The sequence below is a fragment of the Malus domestica genome, chromosome 11 (genome assembly GCF_042453785.1).
Source record: "Malus domestica chromosome 11, GDT2T_hap1".
Lineage (NCBI taxonomy): Eukaryota > Viridiplantae > Streptophyta > Magnoliopsida > Rosales > Rosaceae > Malus > Malus domestica.
This window is the reverse complement of record NC_091671.1, coordinates 6235121-6256156: the sequence shown is the minus strand read 5'-3', so window position 1 is coordinate 6256156 and position 21036 is coordinate 6235121. Positions and strand designations below refer to the sequence as shown.

General features: G+C 39.8%; 1 protein-coding gene and 1 long non-coding RNA gene across 3 annotated transcripts; one reads left to right on the top strand and one right to left on the bottom strand.

Moving 5' to 3' along the window:
* The first annotated feature begins 2152 nt into the window (after positions 1-2152).
* On the top strand, positions 2153-5213 carry LOC103412826 (non-specific phospholipase C1). Its single transcript, XM_008351350.4, has 3 exons — positions 2153-3581; positions 4230-4406; positions 4504-5213. The coding sequence occupies exons 1-3, from the start codon at positions 2483-2485 to the stop codon at positions 4824-4826; spliced, it is 1599 nt and encodes a 532-aa protein (XP_008349572.2). The 5' UTR covers positions 2153-2482; the 3' UTR covers positions 4827-5213.
* Positions 5214-8726: 3513 nt separating this feature from the next.
* Positions 8727-11282, bottom strand: LOC139189108 (uncharacterized). Of its 2 annotated transcripts, XR_011572633.1 has the most exons (5): positions 11052-11266; positions 10810-10969; positions 10636-10704; positions 9869-9927; positions 8727-8995 (listed from the first exon to the last, which is right to left on the bottom strand). It is a non-coding gene; the product is annotated as an uncharacterized lncRNA (long non-coding RNA). The 2 variants fall into 2 exon arrangements; XR_011572634.1 differs by lacking the exon at positions 9869-9927 and having other exon boundaries at positions 11052-11282.
* Between the last annotated feature and the right edge of the window lie 9754 nt (positions 11283-21036).

Here is a 21036-nt window from a genome sequence, read left to right as displayed (position 1 = left end):
TGTAGTCCTGCAGGTAACGAAAGATCACAATTTTCAGTTAAGTTGTACGAAACCACGATATCTCTTGAGGCTTTCTTTTCTTGGTTTTCAACTCCTACGGCCTTATTGTTTAGTCGTTAATTTCTTTTGGCTGGCGAGTCAGTTGTACCTGCAGGTTCTCCAGTAAAATTACCGGATAATGTGGGTGGCAAAAGGCTAATGGAAGTAAACCTAGTGAGGGTGGCCTAAACCTGTTGACATATATCCATACGAAAGGCTGGTACCCCTTTCGCACTCATCTAAGATAACCTGATTTGTTCTATTGGGATTCTATGTTTAATGCAAAATGCTATACCTGGAAACCGAACACGTCAGTGTCCGAACACAAACAGATTGAAATAATTAACCAAATCAATAGAGGTCCGAAATCAAGGGGAGGAACACTTCCGAAATTTCAATAGGATTTTCATGTTCTGCCGGATTAGTTTAAATTTTGAGATATGTGTGTTCGATAGACGAAAATCTCAAAATTGAATTCATCAAATGATAATAAGTACGGTTGAGCAGTACTACAGCTCGAGGGTAGAGAGCAAAAATGCGAATTTTTTATATTCCAAATATATGATATTATGAATGTGGTACTCAAGTATTTATAGACCTTTGGCCTTTGGGTCCTTTTCATTATTTTGGTAGATTTGAAGTTTTGACAATATGTGCCAACTATATCAACCACCTTCAGCGTGTGAAACATTTTGGATTCATTTTACGGTCAATGCTAAGGACAGTCGTTAGATGTGTGTAATTGATTAGTTAATACTTAATTTAATTTTTTTTCTCTAACTTTTTATTTGGTTTATACTGTCTGTATGCGACACATCTCACACAATTAGCGAGATTCTTGCATGTAAAATTCAAATTGTGCCCACCTAAGGACGGAGCTAGTGTAAGCCTAGATTTACAAAATAAAAATAAAAATGTATAGTTGGCATTCCAATCTAATTAAACTACAATTAAAAATAAAATGTAGACAACTAACCTAAATTTACCATTTTTCATCCCCAATGACCTTGACAATTCAATTAAAAGTTAATATAATTGCGCATCTCTGCTGTGAGGCTATGTCCACCTCCTCCTAAGTGTAGATAATATCATTTGCTACAAAAAAAAAATAATAATAAAATTGCCCCTCCTCGTTTTCCTAACCCTGGGTTACTAATCCTCACAAAACTCATCTCACCACGACAAAACAATTCTTGTCCTCATCTTCTCCAAGTTTTTCCTCCTCCTTCATTCTACCAAAACTCAATTGAATTTGGAATATATAGACAGTTGGAGTTCAATTAATATCAAAATTCAACACAAAAACTTTACTTCACAAGGTGTTTTGATTTTACTTCATTAATTCGTTTTTAGCATTACAATTTAGAATTTAACTTTCTAATTTAGAGATCAATGAATTAATAATAACTTGGTTATTTTTACAGGGAGAGATATTGTAATAATGTTGTCATACAACGCTTTTAAAACATGAAAACATGTCGAGAAATATTGTAATATGTTGTATGAAAAACTTTATAGATTAATATATAGTGCTTTGTTCAATAAATTCTTGAACTTTTTAATTATGACTTTGTTATTTGAGGATGCCTTTATTCAGACAAATCTCTAATTTTGTCCCTTACTGTGTGAAAGGTATCGCATTCGTATGCAAAACAAAATGTTGGACCAACTCACATGCATCAACGGTGCAGCCGTCCTTAATTTCTTCTACATTTGTTCCAATAAGAATGAATGGCACGTCACGGGTATATAATGTTTATGTTACAAGTGGCCTTATACTTAATTAATTTACATAGTTTGTGATGGCGAGTATTTCAATACAACCACAATATTTAATCAATAAAGAACAAACCTTAGCTCATCTTACTACCAACAGATATTTTAAAGAGTTCGACATCCAAACGAGAGACATAAAATAAGCGAAGAAATATAGAGAAATATTATATTTATTTTCTTTGTATTAAGGTAGGTCAGTATTATCTGCACACTTAATTTTATCTTTATTCTTATTAATTTTTATTATTTAATTTGTTTCGATTTATTGGATGGACGGTCAAAAATTGATAAAAGATGTCTTCGGAAGTTTAAAATTCTGCTTCTCGAAAAGCCACTTGGCCCTAACTCAGTTCTTCCTTTATGCTTTTTGGCCTTACGTGTTTCCAACTTCATCTCAGAAAAAAAATGTCCCATTTCACAACTCCCCCAGAGTAGTGTCTTCCCCAGACTAGTCTCAGACAAAGTCTTTCTCGATGATCGCTATCTTATCTTTTTCTGAGGTGTTGGATTCAGAAGAAAACGACTCGAAAGGTGGTTTATCCTTCAGAGCATATACCTTTTCCCACCATTTTTCGCTACAAATACATACAATTTACACTTCAAAGCCACAGCCTTTCGCTTTATCTCTCTGGGTTTTACCGGGTTCTCCAAGTTCCAGCCTCCGGCGATGGCTTTCCGGCGAAAACGCATCATCTGGACTCTCTTTTTCTTCCACCTCTTGTTGGTCTCCACCCAATTCATTGCGGCACGCAAAACGCCCAAAATCAAAGGACCCATTAAAACGGTGGTCGTCGTGGTCATGGAAAACCGCTCCTTTGACCACATCTTCGGCTGGCTTAAGTCGACCCGACCTGACATCGACGGCCTGAACGGGAACGAATCGAACCCAATTTTCGTCTCGGAACCCGGCTCGCCCCGAGTCCGAGTCTCCAGCGACGCCTTCTTCGTCGACTCCGACCCAGGCCACTCGTTTCAGGCGATTCGAGAACAGATATTCGGGTCGAACGAGAGCTCTGAGAACCCGGCTCCGATGAACGGGTTCGCTCAGCAGGCGGAGAGTATGGGCGAGGGGATGGCGAGAACGGTGATGAGCGGGTTTAAGCCGGAAGTCCTCCCGGTCTACACCGAATTGGCTAACGAGTTCGCCGTGTTCGACCGGTGGTTTGCTTCCGTACCGGCGTCAACTCAGCCGAACCGGTTCTACATCCACTCGGCCACGTCACACGGCGCCATGAGCAACGTCCGCAAGGACCTCATCCACGGCTTCCCTCAGAAAACGATCTTCGACTCTCTGGACGAAAATGACCTTGACTTCGGCATTTATTACCAGAACATCCCCGCCACTCTCTTCTTCAAGAGCCTGAGGAAACTGAAGCATGTGACGAAATTCAACAGCTACGCGCTGACTTTCAAGCGGCACGCTCAGCTGGGGAAGCTGCCGAATTACGCGGTGATCGAGCAGAGGTACTTCGACGTCAAGGAGCTTCCCGCCAACGACGACCACCCGTCTCATGACGTGGCGCGCGGGCAGAGGTTCGTGAAGGAGGTGTACGAGACGCTGAGGGCGAGCCCACAGTGGAAAGAAATGGCATTGCTGATTACCTACGACGAGCACGGCGGGTTTTATGACCACGTGCCGACGCCGGTTTTGGACGTGCCGAGCCCGGATGGGATCGTGGGGAACGAACCGTATTATTTCCGGTTTGACCGGTTGGGTGTGCGGGTGCCGACCATACTCGTCTCGCCATGGGTCGAAAAGGGTACCGGTGAGTTCTCTGCTTCTCGGTTTTTTCAGTTGTTTTTTTTATTATTTTGATTGAGTAGCATTACAGTTAAATTGCTGATTAATGAATAGTGTTATAGTTAAATAACTGTAATTTATTCGACATTGGTTGATTATGATATTTTAGATCAATTGAATAATTAAGGTCGAGTGTCCGTTAGAACGGTGAATTGGTTCTTGTCTATCTCACAGTTTAACGTGAATGCACTACAAGCTCTTTATGGGCAAATTGTTAAGCTGTTATGGGGAGGGTTCGATTTGAAGACAGTGTTCTTCGGTGTCACAACGTTGTTAGGATGACCAAGCTTAAGTTTTGTATCGATATCATTTCTTTAATCTTATATTTCCCGAATGTTTGGACAACATAATTTTGCATGAAGAACCATGTCGTTGGATATTGTTTTCCCTTCCTTCCTCTCTATGTTGTGATACCATGATCCGTTACCATTTTTCGATCAATGGGGAGAGAGGATTCGAAGGCGGGGAACTCTTTCAACCTTATAGAAAGGGAAGTACTGCTAGACAATAGCTAGTTGGCTTGCTTGATGCGGCAATGTACTTGTTTATGTTTCTATGAGATTTTAGTTCGGGGCTTTTGCTTATCTATTGACTTTTGGTATTTTTGGTGCAGTGATCCATGAGCCAACAGGGCCGACGCCACATTCCCAATTTGAGCATTCGTCAATCGCCGCCACTGTAAAGAAGCTATTCAATTTGAAATCGAACTTCCTGACAAAGAGAGATGCATGGGCTGGTACTTTCGAGAATTATTTTACCCTCCGCAGTACTCCTCGTGACGACTGTCCAGGTTTGCAAAAATCCTTCTGATTATATTTTTCCATTCTGATTAACGCCCTTGCATTTTCCATTCTGAATGCTCATCGTCATGCATTTCTGTGTTACAGAAACTCTTCCAGAGGTGACGAAGTCACTGAGGCCAGGCGGACCCAGAGAAGATTCGAGCCTCTCAGAATTCCAAGTCGAGCTGATCCAGCTTGCATCCCAGCTCAATGGCGATCATGTCCTCAAAACGTACCCTGATATCGGCGAAACCATGACAGTGCGTGAAGCCAACAGTTACGCAGAGGATGCAGTCAAGAGGTTCCTGGAAGCCGGAAGAGCTGCTCTAAAAGCCGGAGCGAACGAGTCTGCAATTGTTACAATGAGACCTTCCCTCACCAGCCGAGTTAACGTACAAGGTCATAGCTCCTACCTAGAATCTCAGTGATGATCCATCAAAAATGGCAGCTGTAAATAGGAGTAGACACCATATGATGTATATAGTATAAGTTATAGTCGAAGTAATTAAACTGCACGACAATGGCGCGGGAGCCTTCCACAACTAATCAACACTCTTTTTACCTCTCATCATTTTTAATATTCGGCAGTCAAATCAAATGAATTAAAGAAAATCAAAGAACATAAAATAACACGAGTGTGTGAGAAATAAAAATGAATGTGTAGATAGCATCAACCTTTAAATATGAGCCAGATGACCTCCGAGGTATTTTCGTATATATTTCTTATTGGTATTTCAAATGATTACTTGTAAGTAATTAAACTGTTGTTTGTACCATCATTTATAAATGAATGTTCTTATAGCTTTTCAATGTTATTTTCGTTTAATTTTTTTTTGTACATTTACATTAAAACCCTCGAGATTAGTATCTTGCAAATGCAGGGTTACCTTGGGCTTAGAATCCTGCAAATGCAGAGTAACCTTGGGCTGGATCTACTGATTTTACTTCATCAATTGTAAACTCGTCGCCCCAACTCTGGTCACCAGTCCCAATCCTGTCATGTCAACCTATGAGTTCTACATTGGGAAGTAACTAGGGACTATTGGCTTGGATTAAAAAAGAATCCTTAATCCTTTTCTACTGGATGGACACAACTTTAAGTCCCAACCATAATGGTTATTTTTTCTCAGTTTTTAAGCCAAAATGGTTCTTAAGTTTTGTATAACTCATCACTTTAGTCTCTAAGATTTGAAATAAATAGAAATAGTCCATGAGTTTGTCCACCATCAATCATTTTGGTTATTCCTTGAAAAACCTCCATTAAATAAGGAGAAAATGACAAAAAGACTCTGGATTTTTATCAAATCATTTTGGCCAATTGTTTATTAAATTGAGGGTATTTTTGTTATTTGGTCCTTATTTAACAAATTTTTTTAAGGAATGATCAAAATGATTGATGATGGACAAACTCAGGACCAAAGTGATGAATTATGCAAATCTTAAAGACCATTTTGGCTAAAAAGCCTTTTTTTTCCTTTATACAAGTAACGTTTGAGAATGTGGAATTGGACTCCGGGAAATCGTGTGCAGGCGAACTATAAAAATCTTCCTCGCTTTCTCCATCTTTCTCCGGCATGTGGGACAAGCTACAAGACTATATTATCGGCAATCCTGAACGATGAATCCGTTTAGAAATCCAACTCTTCGTTTATTTAGCGGTAGGTAGTCACGGTGATTCAGATTTATATACCTTGATTGCTCCACAAGTAAAACCGGCAGAAAAGTGCCCCACAAGGAACAAGGAAGCAAACGACACTTTCATTTCCTCCAATAATTTGTTGAGTTTCCTTCAATATTAGAACTAAAATCCCTCTCAGACTGCCGAAAAGGCTGCAAACGATGTTAGAGAAGCAACGAATCTGAAAAATGATTCAAGCATTGATTAAGAAGAACTTGCAGACGGTCCATGTTTGATGATGCCGAGCACGTATTCATAGAATTCACATGGACTTTTAAGTACTAATATTAGAAACAAACCGATGTAGAAGGGAAACTTGGAGGCCCAAGTTTTCAAATGTAGTTTTCAGTAGATCTGTAAACGGGACGGGTTTATTAAGTTTGAGTCGGGTTAAATCCGACCTGTTAATTTAACGGGTCAACCAAACCCAACCCGTTAACCTTTTTTTTTTCTTCATCCAATCTGCTGAAAGACTCCACTACCTACTCCGAGGCAGTGGAAGGGAATCTCGATGACAACACGATTCAAAGCTACCCGAAAATGCTCTACTCCGAGGCCAAGCTCCAAAAGAAAGACTCCACTGCCTCCTGCTGCTCCATATGTCTTGCGGCTGTTGCCAGATTGTAGACACCTCTTCCACCTCAAGTGCGTTGATCCGTGGCTACGGTTGAACCCTACGTGTCATGTCTGAAGAACGTCTCCAATCCCAACGCCCTTGTCAACTCCTCTGGCCAAGGTGGTTCCATTGGCTAGCAGGTGGAAGGGAATCAGAGCTTACCAGAGAGAGAGAGAGAGTGGTGAAGTTCAGTAAAAATTTTAAGGGAAGAAGATGAGGGAGATAACTGGAGCCAAAAGGGAAGGAGCATAGCGATCTCTCAGAGAGCAACGGCGTGCGCGAGAGAGAGAGTTGTGAGGGACCTGAGGGTTTTCTACCAGGATTATTGAAATTACACAAAAGTCATCAATAACGGGTGTTAACAGGTTTCGCGAGTTCACTCAAAATGGCTTATTATTAAACGGGTGATTAATGGGTTGACCCGTTAACCACCCGATCCGTTTATCATTCACCCGAATACTAATTTTAACGGATCAGATCAAGTCGGGTTGACGGGTCAGGTTGAAAATGCTAGGTCTAGTTTTCAGTATTCATTTGCAAAACACGATAACGATACACTATGTTCCTAAAATATACTTTTATTTTTAGGAAAACTAATGAAAAGGGTTTGAAAACTTTGAGTTTTAACAATAATGACAAAATAAAGGGTAAAGTGAATAGTATCAAGATTGACTTTTTAGTGTAAAAATGTGGTTTTTCGTTAAAGCGAACAGTACCGTGGACTTTTCGTTAAAACTCCCATTTATTTTTCTCTTTTGTTTGAAGATCAACTAACAAATCAGTTACTTATTTTGTATGTATACTTTCTTTCATACAATGATTGGACGCTATGTAATGTGTTTGGTGTGAGTTTTTATCAGTGTTCTAAAAATCGGCTTAGGCGGCCGCCTAGGCGCTGGGCGATGGCCGGCCGAGGGGATTAACGCAAAATCGGGACAGGGATTAGGCGGCCGCCAAGACAGCCTGGGCGGCCTAGGTGGGGGACTGAGTGGCCTAGACGGTCCAGGAATTTCAATTTTGTTATGTTTTCAAGAATGCAGATCAGCTGCATTTTTCTGGGTTTCTTCTAGTTCTCGCTCAGTTTGGCTAAAAAGAGGAAAGACGAAGACGAAGACGTTCTCTCTCTTCCTTTCACACCACGTGACCACTCTACACACTCTTCTTATTTAATTTTTTTTCTTAGTTTCTCTCCAATCAAATTTGGACAGCTAGCATCAAATTGCTTGCTTTGTGTAAAAAGCCATAGGCTGTCAGTTCGGTTCCTTGTTTTTTCTCCTAAAAAATGATGGGTGTGTCAGGTTGAAGATGTCACCATTAAGTATTGGTGCAGACTGCAGAGTTCCCATGCGTCCACATCCACATATTTGACATAAATTAATGGTAATGATGGGTGTGCCCTTTCCACATACACATATTTGACACCTTTATTTCTCTTTAAATTCAACATAAATTAATATGATCTCTAATAAATATTATTATGAATCATCATATTGACATTAGAATTTTCTCTTTATTATGAACCATCCAACCCAATATTATTACTTTTATTTTAAAAAAAATAGATATAATCATTCAAAATGTTTTAAGTTATATGGCATATATGCTTAATGTGTTTTTAAATTTTGGATTTGTTAGATACTTTTTTTTTGTATTTTATCATTATTTTATTATCTTATCCATGAATTTCATACAAGTATAATTTTTTGGAAATGTTAATATGCACTTATTTACAAGATATATAAAAAATTTACCTAAATCCGCCTAGGCGTCCGCCTAGAAGCTAGGCGCTAACCCGCCGTCCGACTAGCGCCTAACGTTTTTTAGAACCTTGGTTTTGATCGAAATATAAGAAGTTTTCTTAGTTTATATGTTCTAATTGATATTATTTCATATTTTGTCATTTTTAAAAAATTTATTATTATTAAGAGGAATGGAAATATTCGAAATTATTACAATAATTTAATAATTTCAAACCTAGAACACATGGATAAACGACTAACACCCTATCCATAAAAATATTTAATCACATGTAAATTTCATAATGCATCATATGGATGACTTGGATTGACCAAAGGAAAATGACATAAACACTAGGGAGCTGAATTGTCTGTCTGCTGACACACCCCGTCTCGAAGGAGGGCATGCTGGCCGTCACGTGAGAGTGACATAACCATTTGCACAGTACGGAAGCTTTAAGATACAATTTATAAGTTGATACACCCGAAGGTGAGTCCTAATTTTGTACAATCTGTCAGAACACCGTCGAATTCCTCGTAGTCACCACACCTTTGTGATTCCTGAACCTGGAGGGGCGCAAAACCAAAATTGAGTGGGTCAGTAAAACAATTCTTTTCCAAATCCAAACATTTCTCAAAACGTTGTAACCCCTCTCCGTAAAACTTGTATACTTTCCCAGAAATGTAAAATATAAATATACATATATATTCTCAAAACTTCATTTTTACTATCTCAACATTTTTCAGTACAAATAGGCCATGCCATGTCTAATTCAACAGTTAAGTATGGATGCATCAACAATAATCATATCAGGTGCAAGAAAGTAATCAACCGGAGGCCCTCTAATAGCCTGTACGGTTGAACCTAGAGCTCAAAATCTATCACTCTCATTCTGCCGGAGTCACCTCTGTGACCTGTCCGGCCTTCTGCACACAAGTTACACTCTAGTGCTTTCTCATCAATCATCTGTGCACATAATCTAAGGTCACCCACCAGTCGAAATCTCACTAACACTCTTCGACTGGCCCGTCGCACCCACTCCGCGTGGACTGTGCGACCAGCATCTACTTGGATCCAAGGCGAGCGTGCGATGCGGTGAATACTATAAGCACTAAACCATGGTGCAGGATTTGAGCTCAATATATATCATCATCATCATAACAGTAATTAAATACTCACCTGATACTCACCTGTGCGTCCGCCGCACCAATTCATACATATGCATCATATATCAATTCATATCATTTCATGCATGGCAATTCGATTCACATTTCTATATACTTTTCATATACTTTCATGCATAGCGTTTCAATTCACGTTTTTCATATAATTCTATATACTTTTCACACATTTCTATTTAAAGCATAATTTCATGCATTTTCAATTTCTGGGAAAACGGCAAGTATATATGTATACGGAAAACAAAATTGCCCACTCACCTGGAGTTCGCCCTACAACTCCCTAGCACAATACACCAAGGCGCCATGACGATCGGCGCCTAAAACAATAATCAATTCCAACCTCAGAATTCATATCGATAGAATATATAACTTATATAAAATACGTCACTACGTAGATTGATCCGGAAGATCCACCACTCAGATTTTAAATCCATAACTTCCAGAGGTCCACATTATACCTCTAGGACAACATCCTAAAATTTCATTACCATCCAACGGTCGGATCTCCGTCAATTTCCAAAACTAAGTGACGGTTACATTCTATTTTATGAACTTACAACTCCAATTCCGGAAGATCCGTAAATCGGATTCCCAATCCGTAAGTTCCAATAATCCTCAAATATTACGTATTACAACGTATCAAAGTTTGGTGATGATCCAACGGTCGGATCATCAATTCACATTTTCACCTAATGCGAAAACTATAAAACGTTATTCGAACACCTAACCAACAATCCTTAATAACTTTCTCATACGGTGCTCAATTTGGGTATATGAATATACCACAGTGATTTACTCGACGTCACGGACGTCGACATATTTTTAAAATAATTTTTTACTGTAGGACGCGCCCCCCACGCGCCAAGGAAGGCACGGGTCCACGCGCACCTTCTTCTTCCTTGGGTCGCCGGACTGGTTTTTCCGGCGGCCGTTTTTCAAATTGCCATAACTTTGTCATTTCTCAACTAAATCAAGTGATTCAAAAACTAAAGTTGTAGCCCTTGAAGAGACAAAGAGAATGGTACCTTGCACAACACCTAGTTCGCCGTGGTTTGTCCGGAAACTGCCTCGAAAGCCTCGGAGGTCGCCGGAAACTGGGTATTTTTTAAATGAGTATAAATTCTTCAATACTCAACGAAATTGAGTGAAACAAAAAGGAAAGTTGTAGTACTTGACGAGACGAAGATATTTATACCTACCTCGACTCCTAACTCTCCGGGGATTCGCCGGAAAAAGCCTCGAAAGCTCCGGCCAAACTTTGAACTTGTCGATCTCCGTGTTCTTACGTCCAAAAACTTCCAACGAAGCACTCCGAGCTTCCTTGGGACCTCACTAAGCTTCCTACAAGCTTGTTTTAGCCTAAAACGTAACCATTTAAAAGATCATGAACAGTGCTCTTCACGGGAACTTTGAAACTAGGGTTTTCCGAAGCAAAACTTACCTGAAATGGATACCATCGTGATCGTGAAGTCTTCAGGGTTCCAATGGTGGTCTTAGATTCGTCGTTGGTATAGCTTTAGGGTGGTTTTGTGGTGGTCCGTGTGAGTTCGAAGGAGAAGGAGAGAGAACTGAGAGTTTCGTGAGGGAGGAGAGAGAGAGACAATGTTACGGGTTATGGGGAGGGTTTTGAGGTGTGGGGATCCCACGTGTTCAACCTCAATCCCAATTTCATAAATTCCAACATAAAAATCCAAACTTAAGCCTAGTTTAAGTTCCTAAAACCAAATAACTTAGGAACTTTAAGTAAAACCAGTTGTTAAATTTTCGCCCTTAGTCTCGTTTAAGGGCATTTTCGTCTTTTCACGTCCTCGGAATTAAAATTCCAGGACGGGCTGTGACATCTGCCCTCCCCCACCCATACCCTTCCCATCCCCTCATATTTTTGTGGTCACGGTTAAGCCACGTCAACATTTTATATTCTCATTAATTTTTATCTTATTATTTCGATAAAAAAATCAATATAAAATGTTGATGTTACTTAATCGTGACCACAGAAATAAAAAATGATAAAAAAGGTATGGGACGAGAAGAGCAGACAACCCAGGTCCAAACACTAGACATGTAAAACTTGCCGATGAGTTTGAGTTCACATGTGTGTCACATTTATCTCGGTCGTTCGATTTCTATGTCCCCGTACGCAACGTAGACACAGTACAACTCCATTTAGTTCCTACCATTCAATTCCTACCTAATTCCCCATAAATTTCCAACCTAACACTGTTAACATTATATAAAGCACTTTTTTTTATTAATATTTAATTAATTTATTTATTTAATAAGTGTTTTGGTGATATCCACACTTATTTTTATCTCGCACACACTCGTCTCAATTTTCGACAGTTGAATTAAATGGTTGGAGAAAATCAATGAATAAAAATTAACAAGAGTGTGTAAAAAGTAAAAATAGCTGTGTAATATCATAAATACATAGAAGATATTTATTGAAAGAGAAATACTAACTGCTAAGAAGACTATCTCAACAATAGGATTGCGTATAGACTCTCTAGCATTTCATATTTTTTGCATAATATTTTATAATGTTAGTACAAAACTAACGTTAAACTATAAGATAATAGAAAATTCATTAGACAGTCACTGGGTTTCATTTTGGATTTGTTACGGGAGTGCTTGTGCTAGTGTGTGCGCGCCAATTAGCTGAAAGGAGCAAAAAGCTCTATATATCTAGCATGTGGACAATACATGATGTTTCAGATTGCAGAACACTTGGTCAACAAGAATGGTTAAATTCTTGAGAAATTAAATCGCAGCCTGCAAGTGAATTTCCAAGTGCTTCTGCTCAAAAGTTTCAGTATTCTATCCCGACGAAATTTCAAATTAATTACACATGAAGTCTTGAGTTCAAGGCTCACATTCCAGACCAATATATCGCTTATGGTTAGTATAACAAGAACAGCATCAGCAGCATGCTTGTCATTTCCTGGAACTCCGTCAACAAATGGAATCCCTGAATCCGCATCATCATCGTTGCAATTCTGAACCTGCACCCGCAACCGACGATCACCAACACTTGAACCATCGACAGCAACCATCCCTTGTTCCAAATTTCCAAGATTGTTTTCTCTGCTAATGGATGCCTTGTACCTGTTCGACGAATTGCCCCAGTCAATCTGAAAGCTCTCTTCGGTACTAGCACCTCCTCCTGCCGAAAGCTTGATCTGCCTCTGGTTGCTTGGCTGTGGTGCCTTGTACCTGCTCGACGAATTGCTCCAGAGAATCTGCGGGGTTTTTTTTTTTTTTTTTTTTTTTTTTTTTTTTTTTTTTTTTTTTTCCAGGGTGCCCAAGGTTTATTCTGCGTTCAACCGCCCAAGGTTTATTCGGCGTTCAACCTTGCTTTATGGTGTTGACAACTCTTAACTGAATTATCATGGGCACAAATATCGTCTGTCCATGGGGTTTTCTTGCAGAGACGGTTATGCCGACAACTAATATGCCCCCCGTTCAACCAATTCTGAAGGCAAGGACTTTTGCTTCTGTCGTTTCCATCCCCATTGAAGACGTCCATCTCAGCCAACTTCCAACTCCGGTTGTGCGTGGAGACAAAACATATGTCAAAATTAGCGAGGATCTATACCAAGAACAGTTGAAGTTGTTTCAAGATAACCTCCTTGGGCGTTTGCTCCTAAAAAAGGGTTCTACGCCAATGAAGACCGGTGCTCTAAAATCTTGCTTAGAAGATGCATGGCGCCCTACTGCACCATGGAACCTGGTTCCTATAGGTAAAGGTTATTTTGATATCCATTTCAATAAGGAAGATGATATGCGACGGGCATGGGGTGGCGGTACGTGTACTCTTGCTACTGGTTTATTCAGGTTATCAAAATGGACGCCAGATTTTAAACCAGGTGATGTTCTCCCTCAAACTCATGCTCAGGTATGGATCAAAATTTTTGGTTTGAGTCAGGAATATTGGCATCCTAGACACTTGATGGAAATTGCGAGAGGGGTCGGCACTCCCTTGCAACTAGATTCAGCTACAAGGGAAAGGCAATATGGTTATTATGCACGCATATTAGTTGATGTCAATCTTGCAGATGATTTACCTACATCTCTTATGGTTGAAAGAGAAAGTCATGGCTTCCCGGTTGAGGTGGTTTATGAAAATTTACCGCCCAAATGCAGTCACTGTGGTTTGATAGGGCATTTGGCTAATAGTTGCAGACAACTTAAACAGATGTCGAGAGGTCGTTCTCGTAGCCGGACGCGAAAGGGTGGTAACATGGGGGACAACAAAACCGGAGATCACTCTCGCAGTCAACTGCACATGGAATATCGTCCCATAAAAGATACAACAATACCGGTTAATGTCTTTTGTGGGTCACATGCTTCTGAACCTGAACCTCTTCAACAGGTTGATCAACTGTTGCCTGCAGGTATTATGGCATCGGATGATGGTAATGCTGAGCCCATTCTTCAGTCTCCTCTTGGAATAACGCCAACTGTTTCTGGTAATGCCATACCAGAGACTGACACCGCTGATACGCATATTAGTATTCAACCCCCTGGGATTTCGCATATTAGCAATTCTATGACCGGATCGCTGTCTCCAGATGGATCACATCTTCAGAATGGTTTTTCTTATGGTCAGCATTTGGGCAACACCATTGTCCCAAACAATCTTGGCCCACATGATCTCTGTGACGACTCTAGCTCTCCTCCTGGCTTTGAGCAGGTCGAGACGGTAGCTCATAATAGTCAGCAGTTGGGCAACACAGATGTCCCAAATAATTTTGGCATGCAGGATCCTCATGACAACCATAACATTCCCCCTGGTTTTGAACATGTTGCGACATTAGCTAAGGATGTCATCGATATTGTCAATCACATGGAAGGCTGTGATATGGATGGTTTTACTCCTGTGTTATCTAATAGTCAACGGAAAAAACAAAAGCAGCTTGCCAATCTTATTCAACCCTCTGATAAACCATATCCAAGTAGGGTCCGAGGAATACCAGCTCGTTATAAATGAAGGTTCTCTTCTGGAATATCCGTGGCATTGGTAACGATGACTCTCGGACGGAGCTCTCTAACATCTGTCGGTTGCATCACCCGGATTTGGTTTGCATTGCAGAGCCTATGGTGACTTTTAATTCTATTTCAGCTGCTTATTGGGATTCTTTAAATCTATCTGCTCTTACTTTTAATTCTAGAGGAACTCTTGCTCCCAACCTTTGGTTACTAACATCTTCAGCTTGTGCAGACCCTTTAGTTATCTCTATCTCGGATCAACAGGTTACGGTTCGCTGTACTTTTGACCATATCCCAAGCCAGTTCACATTTGTTTATGCAAGCACTTCACCTATCAAAAGAAGAGACTTGTGGGCTGATTTTATCTCTCTGCGCCCACAAACACAAGTTCCATGGATGGCTATTGGTGATTTCAATGCTATCCTGGGCGCCCACGAGCAGATGGGAGGAGGCAGACCGTCCCAAGCTTCATGCGCTCAGTTTAGTAATATGTCTGACACTTGTAACTTTACCCACTTGAACACTTCTGGGGCAGCCTTTACATGGTCTAATGGCTGGAGGTCACGTGGTCGCACTGAAAGAAGGTTAGATCGCTCCTTGTGTGATATTAGCTGGTTTGATTCTTGGCCCCACTCTAACTGCATAGCATTGCCAAAGGTAGTCTCAGATCACAACCCCCTTATCTTCTCTGGTTCTAGAGTTTTGAACAATGGTCATCGTCCTTTCCGTTTTCAATCAATGTGGGTTCAACATCCATCTTTTCGAGAAACTGTAACTCATTGCTGGAGAAATACAGTTGTCTATGGATGTCCTATGTTTATCATTCTGCAAAAATTGAAAGCTCTAAAAACCTGCTTTCGCCAATGGAATTTTTCGGTCTTTGGTGACGTCCATAATAGAGTGGCTAATGCTCGGCATAATCTTTCTATGATTCAACAAAGAATTTCAACTGAGGGTATAAATAATGATCTTTTCGAGGAGGAGATTGTCGCCAAGACTACAGTAATGGAGTCTCTCCAAATGCAGGAGGCTTTTTGGAAAGATAGAGCTCGTGTTAAGTGGTTAACTAAAGGGGATAGAAACTCTTCTTTCTTTCATGCCTATGCTCGTATTAAATCATCCAGCTCTCATATCGGTTGTATTCTTGATGGAAACAATCTTCTTACTGACCCGCTGGCAATTGAGAACCATATTGTTAATTTCTATCAGACTTTGTTCGGCTCTTCTTTCACCCCTTCAGGTATTGATGAGGTTTGTGAAGTCATCCAGCCGATGGTCACAGACTCTGAAAATGATCTCTTATCTGCCTTACCTACTGATGAGGAAATTAAGGAGGCAGTTTTCTCCTTAAGTGCTTCCAGTGCGCCAGGGCCAGATGGTTTTCCAGGTTTTTTCTATCACCATTGTTGGGATATTGTCAGCTTCGACGTTATTCAATTTGTGAAGCAATTCTTTCAATCAAATTGGTTATACCCCAATGCCAATAGTAATTTCTTAGTTTTGATTCCGAAGGTGAAAGACGCTATTTCCATGACTCACTTTAGACCTATTGCTTTGGCAAACTTTCTCTTTAAGATTATTCCCAAAATTTTGGCAGTTCGTCTTTCTCATGTTGTTCAACGCATTATTTCTCCGCATCAAGCTGCTTTTATACCTGGTCGTCGTATCACAGATTGTATTGGCCTTGTTTCAGAATGTTTCAATGTGCTTGACAAAAAATCTCGTGGTGGCAATATGGGAGTCAAAGTTGATATAGCTAAGGCTTTTGATACTTTAGATTGGTCATTTCTTTTGCGGGTGCTTACTAACTTTGGGCTCTCCACTTGTTTTATAGACTGGGTTTCTACCATCTTAAGATCTGCTAAACTGTCCATCCTAATCAATGGTTCCCCGCATGGTTTTTTCTCTTGTTCCCGAGGAGTGCGCCAAGGGGATCCTCTCTCTCCGTTACTTTTCTGTCTAGCTGAGGAAGCGTTATCAAGGGGCCTGAGTCGTCTTCAACTTGATGGGCTTACTAAGCCAATTTTTGCTCCAAGAGGTTGTATCTCTCCTTCTCACGTTCTCTATGCAGATGACTTATTCATTTTCTGTAGAAGTGATGGTGTCACTCTGCGTAATTTGCAAGGTTTCTTCGATAGATATAGTAGAGCCTCTGGTCAATTTATCAATAAGGCAAAAAGTACTTTCTACTTGGGCTCTACCTCAAGGCATCGTAAAGCTGTGGTTGAGAGTTACTTGGGTTTCAAAGAAGGCAAAGCACCTTTTGTCTACTTAGGAGTTCCAATTTTCTGTGGCAAGCCTAAAAGGAGTTATCTTCAAGCCTTGGCAGATAAAGCTAAAGCTAAGTTAACTGGTTGGAAAGGGAAGCTTTTATCTATGGCAGGAAGAGTTCAACTCACTCAATCAGTTTTTCAAAGTATGCTCTTGCATAGCTTCTCTGTTTATAAGTGGCCTTCTTCCTTGCTAAGGCCTCTTTCAAGATGTGCTCGCAATTTTATATGGTCTGGTGACGTAACCTCCAAGAAGTCTGTTACCGTTTCTTGGCGTCAGATATGTGCTCCAAAGAATGAAGGTGGTTTGGGTTTGCGTGATCTTGGCTCTCTTAACACTACTGCTCTCTTAAAGCTTGGATGGCTTATTATTACTACTGATTCCCCTTGGAGTATTTATCTTCGGGAACGTTTCAAGCTACATGGTCGCCTATATTCTTGTAGTTATAAGCGATCTTCTATATGGCCTGGTATTAAATCCATTCTTCATATCTTGTTTCAGAATTGTCGTTGGGTGATTGGAAATGGTTCTACTACTTCCCTTTGGGTTGATAAATGGCTGGATAAGCCTATTGTGGATGTCGTTGGTGCAACAGAGATTGCTCCTTCTTTATCTCGTACTAAGGTCTCAAATATTATTCGTATGGGAAAATGGGTTATTCCTTCTATTTTTTCTTCTACCTTCCCAGACCTAACTAAAGAGATTTTAGAAATGCCTCTTCCAATTGATGAGGATAAGGACGTTTTAATTTGGGAAGTCTCTACTTCTGGTGTTTTTTCGTTCTCTGATGGCTATGAAATTGTCCGTCATCGGTTTCCTGTTAAGAGTTGGGCTTCCATTATCTGGCGTCCTTTCATCCCACCTCGTTACTCTATTTTGGTTTGGAAGATTCTATTCAACAAGCTCCCAACGGAGGATCAACTTCAGCGCCGAGGCATCCCGCTGGCTCCAATATGCCAACTATGTCACAAGAATTCTGAATCTATTGACCACTTATTTTCTAGCTGTGAATTTGCACAATGTGCTTGGCGTTGGCTAGCTACCCAATTTGGCACTATTATACCTCTTACGGCCTCCATCTCTGATCTATGGCTTGTTTTTCTGTCAAAGCGGTTTTCTCCACATCTTCGCAATGTCTGGATAGCTTCAGGGTTTTTCTTACTAATGGCTATTTGGAAGATGCGTAATAAAGTGAAGTTTGAAGGCAAACCTCCCTCCCTCTCTCGTCTCTTCCGCTCCACCTCGGCCTGGATTAGGCAGGTTGGAGCTCTCACCCCTGGCCATGTACGAGGCATTTTGGATAGGCAACTTTTAGTTTCTCTTGGAATATCGCCTAACTCCTGTAAAGCTCCTTCTATTGTCCCTGTTCATTGGCTCCCCCCTCCTTTTTCTTGGGTTAAAGTGAATACTGATGGCCTTGCTAAAGGTAATCCGGGTCCTGCGGCATGTGGCGGGGTTTTTCGTGACTCTGCAGGTTATTTTCTTGGTGGTTTCTCCCTAAGCTTGGGTCATCGTACTTCTTTCTATGCGGAGCTCCATGCTGTCATCCTTGCTATCGAATTGGCCCACACGCGGGGCTGGCTAAATTTATGGCTTGAAAGCGACTCTTCTAGTGTAATATCATGTTTTGCTTCTGGATCTTTCTCTCCCCCTTGGTCTCTCCAGACACGCTGGAACAATTGTACTCTCCATTTGCAGAACATGGTTTTTCGTTGCTCTCATATTTTTCGAGAAGGGAATGTTGTGGCTGACAAATTAGCCAATTTAGGGCTTCTATCATCTTCCCTTGTTTGGCATTCCACTCCCCCTATAGAGATCCTTCCTCCTCTGCACTCAGATTTCTTGGGCATGCCAACCTACAGGTTTGTCTCCTCTTCTTGATGTGTGTTCTCCTTTCTTTTCCTAACCTTTTTTGGATTCCCTTTTGTTTTGCAGCTTGTCTTGCAGGTTATTACCTTTTAGGTTTATTGAGGGGTTTGGGCTTATGTCCGCCCAGTCTTTTCCTTGTATTTTCTTTTCCAAGAGGGGTACGGTCTATGTCCCCCCCTCTTTTGTATTTTCTTTCTCAAAAGGGGTAAGGTGCATGTCCCCCCCTTTTTTGTATTTCTTTTCTCTTGTTCTATGAGGGGTTAGGTTTATGTCCCCCCCTGTCTAGGTGTATCTTCTTTTTTCTTATCAATAAATTTCCCTCGTACCGCCGAGGTTCTCCAAAAAAAAAAAAAAAAAAAAAAAAAAAAAAAAAAAAAAAAAAAAAAAAAAGAGTCTAACTTCAAAAGAGTCTCTTTAACATTTCTCTTATTGAAATGGTTGTTTTTTGACACTCCATATTTTATTCACTGCACCTCACTTACTAAAAACACTATACAATTACTTTTCAAAGTAAAATTTAACTTAATACATCCACTTAACTTGTCAAAACTACCATTTCACTCCACACTCCACCCAATACTAACATCAATATGTTCAATGCTAAATAAATATCATATTCGTCATCTTCACGAAGTGGTCTTCAGGAACTCTTATTTGTCTTTAATACGAAATCAAATGTTCAGAAATATTTTATTTGTTTTTTTTTTTCAAGCAAAAGCAATTTTCATTGTAGCAGCGAGCGAAATAAGAGAAGCCTAAACTGTGAAAACAGGATTGTAAGGGAGTAAACAAGTGTCGTGCTGGTAAGCGAAGCGGGATTTGTCAATGGGTTTTAAATTTTTGTGAAATTTTGGGTATTAGGTTTTCTAATGTCCTGGAAAAAAATCAGAAATTAAAGAGCAAGAAAGGGTAATTCTACTGTTTGGAAAAAATAAAAAGTTGAATAATTTTGAAGTACAAGCATGTTCTACATACAAGTTCTTCATGCGCGATCATGTACTGCTAAATATCACACTTATTTCAACATACCAAATTCTTTTTGAATTGTGTAAACGATGGACTTGTGAGGTGTGTTTAGAAAATAAACGTTATTCAATATGCATGTTCTACAGTTTAAATAGTCATTTTTGTTAGGACAAATAAGTTTGTTAATATTATAAATTTAAGTGGGGTGTAGTCAATAAATTGTGCCATGTCAATAAAACAACTCTTATTGAAATTCTATGAGTCACTTTCTAAGGTGATTATTCGTAATTCAAGTCTAGCCATGCTTTTTGGGCGTAGAATTGGAGAAATCAATATTAAAAATCTTTACCTTTATTAAGAGAATCTTCTTTGCCAATTAAAAGGCCAAACTAAAGAGGGTGTAATCAAATAAGATTTGAAATGATTTTAAAAAACTTTAAAATCATGATGTAGTCAGTTAAGATTTAGAAAAAGATTTTAAAGGACTTTAAAATCATGGCGTATTCAAAGTAGGATTTAACAAGATTTAAAAAATACATCCAAATCTAGGTGTGATTTTAAAGAGTCCAGACAAATCTATAGGTATTCAAAATGTCATAAAGTTTAAAAGATTTCATTAAGTATGAGATTTTGTAGAATTTGAAAGTGAATTTTATGCATAACTGAGCTTATAAAGAATCTCATCTCCACCCATAGGATTTATTTTCAAGCTTCTCTACTTCTCTCTAAGAATGCCCACCTCACTAGAATGTTCTCTGGGAAATCCTGCCATTGCTAAGCCATTGTTCTACCTTCTCTCTCAAGCTAATTTGAATGTCTCAAATTACAAACGATATATAATACACACACACACACACACACACACACACACACACACACACACACACACACACACACACAGAGTGGGGAAGGGCAATCGAGCTCGGGGCCAACTTACGAATATGTTTATAAAAGGTGGACATAAAAATTAAGAAGCTAACAACCTGTGCTTAAACTGAATATATGGGTATACAATACATACTACTATACTTAATTTTCTTTTTTACAAAGCAGAAGGGTGGAAGAATTTCACAAACATGCAATGCTCAAAGGAACAGAAGAAACAAAAAACGCGATAGCAATTCCTTCTAATGCAAAGAAAACTGCAATTGCCTTTTAGTTTTTAGAGCAGACGATAACGAAATGTGGAAGAATTAGTTCTGTAACAAAGCCATGATAGACAAGGATGCTGCTTGCAAAATGTTTTTGAATTATCTGCTATATCCTTTTGCAGTACCTCCAACATATTTACACAGTTGCCTGTTTTCCGTGCTCGATTCTATCTAGAGCCATAT

Excerpts from the sequence above, each read along its gene's own strand:
- LOC103412826 (XM_008351350.4), top strand. The coding sequence starts at position 2,483 with ATGGCTTTCCGGCGAAAACGCATCATCTGGACTCTCTTTTTCTTCCAC. Across the intron at positions 3,582-4,229 it reads ATGGGTCGAAAAGGGTACCG|TGATCCATGAGCCAACAGGG; the intron begins GTGAGTTCTCTG and ends TTTTTGGTGCAG. Across the intron at positions 4,407-4,503 it reads TCCTCGTGACGACTGTCCAG|AAACTCTTCCAGAGGTGACG; the intron begins GTTTGCAAAAAT and ends TCTGTGTTACAG.